The following is a 14629-nucleotide window of genomic DNA, read 5'->3' as shown; positions in this document are numbered from 1 at the left end:
CTTTCGGGAAATTGTGTTCTCTATTCTTTATTTAAAAATGCTATTAAGAATTGTTGTGTTGAATTCTTTTTTAAAGAGAAATTTTTGGAAGTTGTTAGTAAATCCTTTAAGAAAACCAGTCTTACTTTTATAACAAGAAAAATATGCGAAACTCTATATATAAGTTTACAAGAGTAAAAAAATTACGACTACGACATTGTTTTAAGAAGTTAAAAAAATAAAATTAAAAGTAGAATATAACATAATTATAACAATTTTAAAAATTATTATAGTAAAAATTATAAGTAAAGTTTTTAAAATTAAGACTGACTCTTGAAATGATTTGCACTTTATTCATCGTTTATATGATAAAAGTCACCTTTTATTTTTCTTAAAGTTTAACAATACTTTTAAAAAGATTTATAGGTAATAATATTAAAATATAATAGTAATAAATTACAAGTAATTATAAAATTAGATATAACTCTTATGAGACTTACAAGATAATCTTTTAATATATTTTAATAAAAATCTTTTTCTTTTTTTAAAATTTAGGATTGGGAGGTAAATAAAATTATAATATAATAATAATGTTATAAGAAAAGTTTTTTAAATTTATAAACTAATTACAATTTTTTCTTTACTTTTTTTATGTTAACTTTTTACTTTTCTCTATCTTCAAGGACATTTTTTAACAAGATAACGTTTAAACTCTGGATAAGCGGAAGACAATCTAGATAGCCATTATTTACTACTACTAATAATTACTTCTCACCATCGATAAGAGGGCATTCTTATGCTAAATAATTACAACTATTCATTAGTCATGCTTAGTTCTTTTTGTAGAAAGTGTAAGAGAGTAGATTTTATTTTTTAAAAAAGAAAAAAGATAGTTAACAAATGGAAAATATAGCTTAAAGCACTTATTTTATTTGTAGTTTAATAAAAATTTAGTATTACGTTAAGTTAATGATTTAATGTACTATATTTTTTTTTAATTTTATTAAAAGTATTACTCTTCTCCTATTACTATAATTAAAATTAATACTATCATTATTTTATAATTATTTAATATCTACACTTTCTGTAAAAAATTTAAACTAATTACTACTACAGTTAGTAACTTTACAACTATATTTTGCAGAGTAGCCCCGGCAGCTTCCGTGGCCTAATGGTTAGGGCGTGTGACTACGAATCATAAGATTGCGGGTTCGAATCCCGCCGGAGGCTGTTTTACTTCCATTTTTACCTGAAAAAGAGTTGTTATTTTAAACAACCGATTTTTATTACTTACCCGAAAAGCCTTCTTTCCTGTTTACAGTACACTTTTGTAGTTTTTAATTATATGCTTAATAAATAGTTTTATATAAAAACTCTATTTCTCTTAGAAAGTTAGATTTTTATAGTTTTATATTAATTTTTTTTAACAATAAATTAATGGTTATCAATATATTCTGAAAACCTTACAATGAGTTTATGTTAACCCCAAACAAATAAGTTAAGGAGTTTGAAGTACCATCATTATATATTTAAGTAACACTACCCTTATAAGTTTTTGCATAAAAATTTTTGTTTCCTCTAATCTTAGTATTTATATATTGAAGGGTCAATCAACGGGAAATATATTTGTAAACCATAGATTATTTGAAAAAATATCAACCATAATTCATTTTTTTTTAACTTATAAGTTATGACGCAACACTATGATTTGTTTTAAGTTACCCAAGTTCTTTCACTCTGGTCTTAAAAAATTAGGTTCAATTTGAAGTATACCGTAATAAATTAAAACTTCGCTAATAGCCTTTTTAGTTAGTCCAACTTAAGCTTATAAACGTAGAATACTTTCAATATTACATATAAAATTCCTTTGCTTAACTAAAAAACGTTTATGAGCAAATTTAACACGCTTACTTTTATAGCCTTACTTTTTGTACGAATTTGTTTGTCTTTAATTTTTAAGAACCTGGACTGCAAAGCAAAACGCTTCTAACTATATATAGTAGAACGACTTTTTTGACCTAAAAAATTTTGCGCACCTATATTTAATGCCTCGATATATTTGCAGAATTTACCCCCTAACACTTTACTTATTCACCCAAGGTATTAAAAAATTTATAAATTATGTATATATTATTATATAATTAAACTTTTTTATATCGACCTTATCTTTCTTTTGTAAACTCAATACTATATAAAAGTAATGCTTTGGATATATGAGTTAGTGTTGATAATTTTTATGAATATAATTCCTTCCCTGGTGGATTACAGACTAAACACAAAGTTTCTTTGGAGTTTCTACTTATTTATTAAAAATAAAAGGCACACGACCTTTTTGCCTACTGGAATTAGCTTTGTTTCTCATTCCTCTAGACTGGACTTTTTCATTGCATTTAAAACGAACTGAACCTTTTTGACAATTAAGTAGTTCAAAAAAGTTCGTACGCTATACTTTACTCTTTGTCTGCGTAGATGATGAAAATTATAACTTTTTTAGAAAAGATTATCAAAAAAACTATAAAATTAAAATAATAGACACAAATTATATTTAATTATAAAACACTTTATGGTTTTGTAAAGAGGTTAGAAATTGTGATACCTTTTAAAAAATAAAATTAAATTAAATTTAGAAGACAAGCAAGAGTTAATCAATTTAATAACCAGACATAGTATAAATTATCATATGATTTTTGCAAAGGCGTTAGAATTAGTATAACTTAAAAAGTATATAACGAAATTTAAAAGTTAGTTGAAGTAATAGAGACAAAATAAAAATACTTGATAATTTTTAAAAAAAAATTTCTAATTAAACTGATAAAAGTGATAAATTTTCTATTTGTAAAATATATTAAGGTTCTGGACAAGTTGTTAGAATTCGCAATAACTTTATGATAAAATATACAATAAAACTCAAGTAAGTAGGAATTAGTAAATTTAGTAGAGAATTTAAATTTAAATATATTACTTTATAAATAAAAAAGTGTGTGCGCTTAAACTTTTTATAACTAAAGTATTGAAATTCGTTCCGTTGAATAGGATACTCTAGCGTAGGGGGAACTAAGAACGGTTTCTGTTTTGTTTTACGGTTGAGGCACTTTAATTTTTTTTTTAAAGCATTGAACACTTCGCTTTTCCGACAAATAACTAAATTATATTATAAAAACTCTTCAGACTACTTATTATTATTTATACAATATCACTATACCTTCCATATTTATCTGATAATTGAGGAGCAAGTTAAAAAATTTATAATAATTTTTACTTCTACTGAAGATAAATCTTTTTTAAATAGGGGACTTGCGTGCTTAAATAAAAGTAAACTTGATTAGTATTATTAAATTGATATTATTTAAAAATTAGAGCTAAAATTGGTAAGGTAATATTATAACGTAGAGCGTCAGGTAGTGAACTTTACCAAGGAAGTAAGATTTATCAAGATGCCAACATGACAAAGCGCTTAATTTATAAATTTGATAAAAGTTTTTAAAATTAGCTACTAAAAAAATCTACAGCTCTCATATATTAAACTATTTATTAGTAAACTTTAAAGCAAATTTGAAAAAAAAGATTTTTGCTTTATTTTAATAAATTAATCAACAAAAGCTAAAAGAATTGATTCAATATAAAAATTGTTTTATTTAACTTCCGATAGTCAAAAGGAGTAATTTGACCTTTAACGCTGTGGTAAAAAGCATTGTCACTTTATGTAGCTAGTGTAAATAATAATAATAGAGTTTTCGTGGGTAAAAAGTTTCTCTTAAGGCTTTATTAATTTAACGTCGAGATTTTCACAAATTTTTATATTAAAGAGAAAAAGCAAAATTTTAAAAAAATTTATAAATCTTTAAAAATTTTTACTCGTAATTTTTTATTATCGCCCATTTTTTCATTATAAAGTAAAAAAAACTAATATAATTATTTTAATCTCCAAACTTTGCGTTGTTTGTCTGCCGATGAAAAAAAATCTTATAAATATTATAATTAAATAAGCCATACAAAGATTACCAAAATAATAGAAACTATAAGCCCAAACAGACCAATAACAGAAGCAAAAATCTCAATGATCAAAATGCGTACAAATAAATTCTTGTTCTGCGCATCCGCTAAAGCACATCCTTTAATTAAAAAAAAAGTTAGCACCGAAATAAATTTTAAATCTACTTAATTGCTCGTGTGAACTTAAAAAATTTTAATGGAATATTTTAATAAAAATATATTAATAATTATTAATCAAATATTATAATCACAAAATAATTATATAAAATTTAAAGGGCTTAAAAGATCTTAAGACTTTACAGTTGAATTACAATATTATATTATTATAAAATCATAAAACATTTACAAATATTGTTATTTTTTACTATTAATTCTTTAAAAGTACTAAATGCTCAAAATAGTTTGCTAGCTACCAAAAACCTTCAAAAAAGGTTAATAGTAATTTAAGGTTAAAAAATGATTCTATACGCGCTAATAAAAATATATGAAATTGTAATAAAGTTGAGTAAAATAATTTTTCCTTCATTACGGTTTTTGTGTAAATTTATATAATATTAATTGAATACTAAAGTTTAAGCAAACGTTTACGTATTTTTTTTTTTTAAATATAAAAAAATTATTAAAAAATTGGTTATTTTTTTAATAATTCTTGTGTGAAAATAAAAAAAATTCTCAATATTTTATAAATTAATTTTAATTTTTTTAACCAAAATTTTTATAAATCAAAAGAAAAATTGTAATATAAAGAAAAGCCAAAAGTTTTATAAATGTGTGTGATTACCACAACTTATAAAAAATAATTATCGCCGTCAGAATTAACAAAAAAATTAAAACAAAATCTAATTTATTGAAAATTTATAAAGTCGTGAAGTAATTTTTTATAAAATCTTAAAAACAATTTTCATATAAATTTCCAAATATTTTTGTTATTTGAAAATCTTTAAAAAAAATTGTTAAAAAGAATTTCAGTAAACAATAAAACGAAAAAGTAAAGTATTGCTGTAATATTTTATACACAATAAAGTCTTTAAAAAAAATTAAATTAAATTTTAAATAACCCGAAAATTCTAAAAGAGCTAAAAACTTCGTACTTTCATCATTAGTAATAATTAATATTATATTAATTATATATTTATTATTTTTTTTATAATTATTATTTTGAATCAAACTCTAAACTGCCTTGAATGCTCTATAAATTCGTGCAAAATTTTATAATAAGATTTTAATATAAAAAATTTTAAGTAATAAATTTATTATCATTAAATTTGATAAAGAAAATTAAATTTTAAACTTTTTATTAAAAAAGCTAATGACGTTATATAAAATATTTTTAGAAGTTAATTAAAATTATCTAACTTTAAAAATATAAATTAATATAAATTTATAACTTTATAAAAAGTAATCTCAAAAAAAATTATATTTATAAATGAAAAAAAATATTTTATATGAAAAGAATTTAGATGAAAAAAATTCAATTATAAAAAAAACCAATAAATGTAAAAAATAAAAAAATATTTAAGAATTTAATTTAAAGAAAATTTAGTTTTTATAAAAAAACAAAAATAATATTCATAATTTAAAAAGAAACAATTTTATGTAAAAAGAATTTGCTATAACAAAATTAGTCTTACTATCCGCTTTTAAAAAAGTTTCACTGCTAATAAAAAATATTATTAATTTAAAAAAACCTAAAAAGTAAAAAAGTAAAAAAAAAAATTATGATAACATAAAAATAAAACATAATTTTTTCTGTCAGAATCTTTAAAAAAAATTTACTATAAATAAAAGTTTACAAATATTATTATTGCATTACTTAGAAAATGTACAAAAGAAATTAATATTTGAATATGAAAGATTAAAAATAAAGTTTTGTTTAACTTTTTTAGCCCGTAAAAAAAAAAGTTTATACAAATAAAAAAAAAATAAACAATTTTGGAAAAGTAAATAAATGATTTATTTTATTACGGGCTAAAAAAAATTAAACAAAACTTTATTATTATTAGTGTTGTATAATTAGTATTATTTATATTATAATTATTACTATTAATATTATCACTGTTATTACTTAATGTTATTATTATTCTTTATTCATATATTGTTATTTATATATTGTTATTATTGCTATCAATACTATTAATGTTATTACTTATACTATTATTATTACTATATTTTTATTATTACAATTAATACTATTATTATTATACCAGCGCCGACCAAACCGACGCAAATTCCGCAAGCCAAATTGCATAACCCGCACGTCAAACCGCCTCCAAAGTAGGCCATGCCTTTAAAAAAAGTAATTATTATAAAATAAAGATTTTCTATAATAAAAAAATAATAATAAAAGTAAATAATTATTTGAAAAAATATTAAAAAAATGATAAAACTAGTAATAGTAATAATATTCTCTAAAGCAATAATAATGTATTGTACTATTAAAAATAATATAATAATAATGAGAAACCTGCAAAAACATTTTTTTCATAGATAATGCTGTTCTCCTGTAAACTTTTTAGTGGAGACAACTCAAACCTTTTTAGGCCGTTTGAAAAAACGATGGCCATAATAAGGCCATAAATGGCCACAGCTTCACAAAAAACTACGCTAAATAATAATAATAATAAAAACCACTGAAAAAGTTAAAACTTAAAAAATAATAACTTATTATAATTATTATTAAAACTATAAATATTCATAATAAATTAGTTATTAATAACAATAACTAAAATATTTTTAATAAAGTTGTTAATAATAATAAATAATCACAAGATAAATAATAATAGTAAATACTAAATACAATAATAATATTTAATAATAACAATAATATATAATTATGCCTATCTGAACAGATAAAAAAGAAAAGCTTGCCACATTTTACTGTAATACTTTTTTATAAGCATTCTTAAATTATTAGTAATGTTACTATTATTACAATATAACCTTTATTAGAAGTATTTACCATATACATTTTTTAAGCGAAAAGCTTTTACATTACAACAAACTTATTTTCTATTTTATTTTCCATGCAAAAAAAAAGTTTTACTAAATAGTATAATAGAATGAAAAGTTTAACTCTTATTAAGTAATTATTTTTTAAAAGTTGGTAAAGTTTATTAATATTAATATTAGCATTTCACAGCTTCAAATATAAAATATATAATTATGAATATTTTTATTATATAGTATTAATGATTTGTATTATTATTTGATAATTTTTCTAAACATTACTTTTGTACTATTTTCTTATTTATTCTTATTATAAATTGCATTAATAATTATATTCTTTTTATATATTATATTAAAAAAATATATAGTAAATAGTATATATATATAAAAAATATAAAGTCAATAAAAGTAAAACTTTTTAACACTTACTTTCTCTCTTATACTTTTCTCTATAATATGAACTTTAAATATTATAATCAGGATAAGGAAGTTTATGTATATAAATACTTAAGAATATAACAATTATAAAAATAAAATAATAACCTTTAAAATAAACAAACTATATTATAAATATAATAAATGGAAAAATATATAAAAATAAAAAAGAATAAGCATTAATATTATTATTCATAGAGTTTAACTCTAACAAAAGTTTATAAATATTAAAATATAATATAATACAAAAAAAGATTTAGCCAGCATAATAATAACAATTCTGTATAAAGAAAAACTAAAATAGATTTAAAAAATTAAACAAGCAAAAATATTTAATAAAAATGTAACATATTTTCTTAATACATAACAACAAGGAAGACAGATAGTAATAAATTATAAAAAAATACTTTTTTCATATAATAAAATAAGTAAAGTTTATACTATAGCATAATAATAATATTAACTTCATTATAAGTATAATTAATAATAATTATAAACAACTTTTTTTTTATATAATATAAAAGTCAAACAAAAAATAAAATATAAAATAAGTTATTAAAATTAAAATAATCAAAAGTATCAAAACAATGTTAATATAGAAAGAAAAAAAATAAAAATAAGCAGAAGAATATCAAAAAATTTAAAAGTTGAGCATAAACAAAAATCTATCACGTAAAAACAATATCAAGTAGTCAATAACTTATATAAAATATTATGAGTATAAAAAAAAATAATAATAAATAGATAAAAAAGTCTACAAATATAATAGTTAAGCATAAACAAAAAAAAGTTTTTAAGGGAAAACAATATTAGTTAAAATAAAAATATTTAATATATAATATAATTAATATTATAAAAAAAGGGAAAAAATAATAATAAACAGATAAAAAAAAGTCTACAAATATAAAATTTAAGTTTAACAAAAAAAATTATTATAAAATTTTATATTTAATATAATTAAAATAAAAAATAATAATAATAACCAGGAAAAAAAGTTTACAAAAAATATAAAAGTTAAAAAAAAAAGTTTTTAAGCAAAAATAACATTAGTTATATTAAAAATCCTTTATTTAGGATATAATTAATTAGAAATGAAATTTAAATTTTATTATTAAATATTTAAGCATTAATAAAATGCGCTTCTTCGCTAAATCTAAACTTATTGTAAAAATAAATATAAACCTTATAAGATTCCTCGTACGAATATGTGGAGCTGCAACGCTTCCTCATTGTTAATTATTATTATAAATATTATTATTGTATAAACTTCAATGATTTTTATGATTCAATAGTAATAGTAAAATATATAACAAAAAGTTGAAAAAAAATTCCTATTGCTTTTTATAATATAAAAATTATAATTTAAATTTCTGTAAGTTAACTGAAAAGTGTTAAAAAATAATAAAAAGTTTCATATTATGAAATATAAACAAAAATATATATATAGACTTGAATAAAAAACAGTTTATAAAGAAAAGTAAAAAAGAAAGTTAACTATTATAAAAACAGCGAATCCTAATTTATCTTTACTTAAAAGATTATTTTATATATAAAAAATTCTATACTTATTCGCGGTCTAGTTTATTTATTATATATATATGAATAAAATTTAGTTTTATGATACGGAAATTATAAAATCATAATTTTCTATTAATCACAATCTTATAATTTTTAAGAAAAGTAGGAAGAGAATGCTTTATAAATGTAATTATAACAAAAAATTACTTACTTTTTGATTAATAGAAATAATTTTCCTATAAAAGATCTTAAAACATTTATTTCTCATAATTATTTTCTTTATAAAATTATGAAAGCAAGTTTTATAATTATTTAAAATTCCTATTTTTACAAATAGAAATTACTTGGAAAAAGTCTGTTTTTAGTACCAACAGAACGAAATAAAGAACATTACTATAGAATTAAAAATTAAAAATTAATAAAAATCAAAAATAGTAAATTTTAACTAAAAATAAATATATATATAAAAAACCTCCAATTATACTGGAACCGGTTATCATGATGCCCCAAGCAGCACCAACAACAGAGAAGGAAATAGCAGAAAAAATTCCAAACGAAGCATACATGTAAGGAGAAACGGATAATAGCAAAGAAGAAAGACCACGCTTTCTTAGATTGTCAGAAAAGCTTGAAAATATTAGAAAGCCTAAGGAAAAGTTAGAAATAAGATTATATATTTATTTAGATCGCCTAAGTAAAGTAAGCTTATAGCACAAGTTTTAACTAACTATTAAATAAAAAGAATAAAAAGACATTACAAGGATTTATTCAATGCAAGTCATACCAGCGAGGAGTGGCAGTGCACATAACCCAGAAATGGAATATTTTTTAGAAAATGATATACTTTGTTTTTTAGAAGACATTACTAAATAATAAAACTAGTAAGACAAGTTTTGATAAAAATACTATTACATAGTATTTAAAAAATAAAGGACCACCGGGAGGATATAATCATACCTTACAATTTTCCGTTTACTATATTATCTTTATACATAAAAGCAAAACGAAGTTGCAAGGATATTCCTTTATTATTTTCCTATTACTGGTAACATAGAGTAATTAAGAAATTTCAAAATGGTATTATCTTATAATAATAACTAGTAAAAAATAACACTTCTGCAATAATATTTAACCACAATCCTTATTGCAACTAGCTAGAAGTACGCACTAGGCGGGAAGATTTTTTGGCTTGTTACTGCAAATACGAAAGACGATTGGATTCAGACTTGCGTTTTTAATAGACTACGCTTATCCTCTTCCTTTCTTTTTTCGTACGAGCTTCTTTTCTTTGATCTTAGTTGTTAAAGTCAGTATCTATACTTCAATTTTCTGTTATTTTCGTTATAATAAATATATAGTTATTAATTTTATCATTACTATTAGTAAAAATATATAAAAAAAATATAAAAAAATTAATGATTTTTAAAAGTTAATTATTTTCACTTAAATTATTTCAGTGTTTTTTCCTTACCTTTTCTTTGACAAGGCTTATCTTCTTATACCTTTTCTTCGTGCAGACTTCTTTGCCATAATATTAGCTTTAACAGTATTAGTACTTCGTTTATGATAATTAATAATTTAACTCTGTTGTCATTATTATTTACTATTTTTATTACTGTTGTACTTCAATGTTTACCCGCTTTTTTTGACAAGCCTTATCCCCTTTACTTTTCTCCTCGTGCGGGCTTCTTTGCCATAATTTTAGTTCAGTCAATATTTTTACTTGAATTATCTGTAAATTTTGTTTAATAATAATACTTTAATTATATGATTACTTTTTATTAAAATATTTAGGTGTATATCTTTTTTTTATTGCCTTATCTCATATCTTACTTTTACCTAAATTTATTTCTTCTTCACATATTTCTTTAACTTCTGTTTACTAGCAATCCACTAAAATCAAAGTTTATAATAAAGCCGATAAGAATCTACAATGATTCCAAGTATGAACACCTTGAAGACTCTTTTTAAAAAAATAGGTATATTTTAATCCTTAAATTTAATAAGTAATTCTTTTATTTAATATTTGAATAGACACAACTGATGCTAAAAGAAAAGCAATTATAGTTTATGGTAACTTACATAAAATTTTTTTATGGGTTACACTTTTTACTTATTTTTTATGTTTAGATTATATTAACTCTCCTAAAGTTCGCGGCGTTGCTCGGCAGTTGGCTATGGATCTCGCGCCTCCTTCTCCCTCTACTTTTCCTCAGTTTAAAAATTCGCTAACTACCGTAATAAATTAAAATCTACTTTCAAATGAATTTTTAAAATTTTATTACCCTTTAAGTTTCTTTGGTTATAATTAATAATAACTCAAGGGAGTTCAATGTCTTCTACAACGAAAATTTCTCGATTTAACTTTTAAAGAATTTATAGCCAGTTATTATAATTATTTTATAAAACAACTGGAAAAATAATTAAAACAATGTTAATTGCAGAAACTTTGGTTGGAGTTGAATTGTACTGCTGGTTTAAATTTGGAGAAGTATTAGGCCGGAAGCATTTGATCGGTTATGCTGATCGATCTCATTAACGTATTTAAAATAAAATTCATTTGTTATGGTCTTTATAATTAATTTTTATGAACTTTTCTTAACTTCTACCAGAAATAGTTTCTGAAATGGGCAATTAATTTTTTAGATGTCCCTAAACTACTTTATGTGTTTATTGATTTTGTGGTTGTTATACAAAACCTTACGCAAAGCTCTTTTTTAAGATCCTAAGTGGAAAGTGACTAGCTTAGCAAAATAAAATTAATTATTTGCCTCTTTAATTGAAGACATCCATAAAAAAATTACTTACTGTTTCCAATTTTTTGGCGCTATTATAGTATTTATAGTTTATAAAAATTAAAATAGCGTAATAATTACTGAACAAGAAAATTACGCCCAATTGTGAATGTCGATGTTGATTTGATAAATAGTAGAGATATTGATTTTTTGTTACGTTGGATAAGAACGGCTTTTCCGGTACACATTTGTAAGAAGTTCCCTAATCTCTAGCTTTAGATTTTCCAATCTGAAAACACCAGAAGAGCCTCTTTATAGTATCATTTGAAATCTATATTAGTAGGCCGAAATCTTGGCATATTTATGCTAACAACAAGTTAACATATATTAGTAAAAAGAAAGAAGCTTTTAAATGTTCTCACCTTAAAAAATATTTTTAGTAAAAACTACAATTAAGTTCAGTTGGAAAAATTAAGGCTGCACTCTTAAAGGTTAAAAAGTAAGGCTAAGAAAAAGTTTAAAAGCAGCGAAATTATGATAAAAATGACGATATTGTTATGTGAGATCAAAATGAAAAAGTTTCAAAAAAGGCTAGCCTAAGCTTAACTGTCTAACTCAAAAAAAGATTAACAGTAATGAACCTTTTGATATAAGTTTTCTTTACTCAACTTTAAAAGGGTTACACAAAACTTTTTACCTCGCAGAACTGAGTCAAGAGAAAATTGGAAATTATTTAAACTTCCGGGACTATCGGTTCAAAACAGTAAGAAGTGATTGATGTTATCCTCTTCGTTTGGGCGCTCTGAGAATTTTCAAGAGCTGCACCCAAAATGATTTAAGAAAAAGTATGATGTAGCGCTACAACGCTAAGTAATCACTTGCTCCTTTGGAACTTCGCCGGAACATATAATTATTTTTTTCAGAAAGCAAAGAAATTGTTTCCTTCTCTAAATCTTACAATTAAGGTTTAGCGCCTAATTTGTAAATTAATAAAGGGAAATGTAAACTAGGCTTATTTTTTAAATACTTCTTTAAATCTCTCGAGCGAGTAAGGGTATGTTAGCTTTAAGATTTTATATAAAGTTCTGAGCAAGCGCAAACTTTAACAAGTTTATAATTACTAATTAGGTTAAGTAGGCCGACTATCTGTTCTAAACCTGATATTTAAGTTCCTTTATATTAAAGTACATCCTAACTAACACTTTCTAAAAATATTAAAAAATAAAAGAGAAATGGCGTTAGTAAGATGTAAGAGTTACATGGTCGGGCAGTGTACCGCAATAAATTTTTACTAGGAAGAAAATTGTACGCATTTATACAGAGGTCAAGTAGTACCAGAATATATGCAACAACAAAAATTTAAAAATAGCCCATGCGGGTAAATGTATAATATAAATTGGTTGATGAACGTGAACAAATATTACTACTAACTAAAAAAAAGGTACTAGTAGTAGGTAAGGCAGAGACACCGAGTTGCAAGATTAGACGGGCTCCGCCCCAGTACTTTTTTCTCTTTTCTTTCCTCTAAACATAAAACACGTTTAAACTCGGTTTGGCCACCACTAAAAAAGGTAAAAACCCTTCTTTATTTAAAGCGTAATACCAGTCTTTTTTTAAAAAAAGAGATTCCATTCTGAAAAGAGTTATGGAGTGCTCATGAAATTTATATTAATAGTAAAAAATAAAGTTTTGTCATGTATTATTATCAAGCGCTTATCGTCGGGGAAAGCTCTTGCAGACTTACCGCGACTTCTACTTACCCATCTGCTTTAGGAAACGTTCCTTCTAGAAATACTGAACAAGAACATTTTATTCAAAAAGATTGTCCTCTTACTAAGGAATTTGCGAGCACTTTAAAAATAAGCTCTGAAGAAAATGTGAATTCTAGTAGTAATCTTTGTCCTACTGAAAGTACTGTTAACTGCAACACTAACGGCGGCACACTCAATAATCGTAATAGCTTTGACCGCAATTTTTATAGAGTCTTGGAAGGTCAGCTCTCAGTAAGATTTGAAAATTCAGTCAAACGAAATCACTCAATACTTAAGAGATTTGTAATTTATGTGACGAACAATAAAAATTCAAGTAAACTTGGCCCCTTTAAAAAAGTTAGAGGAGCTGTATACCTTACTTCAAACTCAGTGTAACGAGTTGTATAATTTTATTCTTTCTCCTATTTATCGTTGTTTAATTAGAATTTTTTTTTTTACAGTTCCAACTGCTTTATAGGGCATATCTCCTTCTATAATCCTAGTCTTACTTACGACTTAAACCCTAATTTTTTTTCAAGTGCAAAAGGTGTAACAGCTAAAAGCCTGTAAACTATTAAATTCTAATATTAACAAAGAGGTGGTTGGCATAATATACGTGAAGATAATTGAAGAAAACCTTCCTGAGCCGATTATTCGAGTGAAATCAATTTTCACTGATATTATTAAAGCTTTAAAATTCGGTTATATTATTTTCTTAATTAGTCCATTTTAATTAATAATTAACTCCAAACTTAGATTTGCTTAAGCAGTACGAGCAGTACTTGCAGATTACTGACTCTGGAAGTCTACGCCCTCCAACTTATGAGGATGTTCAGTTGTGGATCTCCAACGCATTGCTTAATTCTTACACTTTGCCTCCTGTAACACCAGGTCGGTTTTCTTTGCGATTTTTTATATAATTTTACTATATTTCTTTTTTAGAAAATCTTGAAGAGAGCGTTAGTGAACTCAGCTCTTTTTTTAGCTCTGTTAGCGTAGCTAACAACGGCGACTTGGAGTAGTAGAAATTGATTACACCTTTTAAAAAAATTAAACTTTTATTTGGCAAACTTTATATTTAAAAGAAAATTAAAAATTCTAAGCAACTGTAGTTATAGCTCATTAACAAGTTTAGATTCATCAAAGCACATTTATATAATCCAAAGCAATGAACTTTAGTAAAAATAGAAATTCTTTTCGCAGTAGTCGTTATTAAAAAAAAAAATTCAATATAAGAACTCCTTAAAATCAGTTTAAAAACGCTAAAGTCCG

At 23.1% G+C, this 14629-nt stretch overlaps 1 protein-coding gene, 2 long non-coding RNA genes and 1 other non-coding gene across 5 annotated transcripts; 3 read left to right on the top strand and 1 right to left on the bottom strand.

Moving 5' to 3' along the window:
* Positions 1-1136: 1136 nt before the first annotated feature.
* Positions 1137-1209, top strand: Trnar-acg (transfer RNA arginine (anticodon ACG)). Its single transcript has one exon. It is a non-coding gene; the product is annotated as a tRNA-Arg (tRNA).
* Positions 1210-3870: 2661 nt separating this feature from the next.
* Positions 3871-9693, bottom strand: LOC135146484 (V-type proton ATPase 21 kDa proteolipid subunit c''-like). 2 transcript variants are annotated; one of them, XM_064078623.1, is made up of 7 exons: positions 9656-9693; positions 9344-9517; positions 8536-8578; positions 6437-6576; positions 6177-6257; positions 3982-4091; positions 3871-3923 (listed from the first exon to the last, which is right to left on the bottom strand). In XM_064078623.1, exons 2-7 carry the CDS (start codon positions 9435-9437, stop codon positions 3897-3899), a joined length of 495 nt encoding a protein of 164 aa, XP_063934693.1. In that variant the 5' UTR covers positions 9438-9517; positions 9656-9693; the 3' UTR covers positions 3871-3896. The 2 variants fall into 2 exon arrangements, with proteins under 2 accessions (XP_063934693.1, XP_063934692.1); XM_064078622.1 differs by having other exon boundaries at positions 9630-9671.
* A 423-nt stretch (positions 9694-10116) lies between these two features.
* LOC135146473 (uncharacterized) lies at positions 10117-11401 on the top strand. The gene is made up of 6 exons (XR_010283834.1): positions 10117-10177; positions 10758-10850; positions 10906-10944; positions 11002-11108; positions 11196-11256; positions 11316-11401. It is a non-coding gene; the product is annotated as an uncharacterized LOC135146473 (long non-coding RNA).
* Positions 11402-13973: 2572 nt separating this feature from the next.
* LOC135146478 (uncharacterized) lies at positions 13974-14370 on the top strand. The gene is made up of 3 exons (XR_010283839.1): positions 13974-14058; positions 14114-14248; positions 14300-14370. It is a non-coding gene; the product is annotated as an uncharacterized LOC135146478 (long non-coding RNA).
* Positions 14371-14629: the final 259 nt, after the last annotated feature.

This window comes from Zophobas morio, unplaced genomic scaffold, assembly GCF_036711695.1.
Source record: "Zophobas morio isolate AGI-343-1 ecotype UQ-CSIRO unplaced genomic scaffold, CSIRO_AGI_Zmor_V1 ptg000229l, whole genome shotgun sequence".
Classification (NCBI taxonomy): Eukaryota; Metazoa; Arthropoda; class Insecta; order Coleoptera; family Tenebrionidae; genus Zophobas; species Zophobas morio.
Note: the sequence above shows the minus strand (reverse complement) of the source record. Positions and strands in the feature narration are given on the sequence as shown.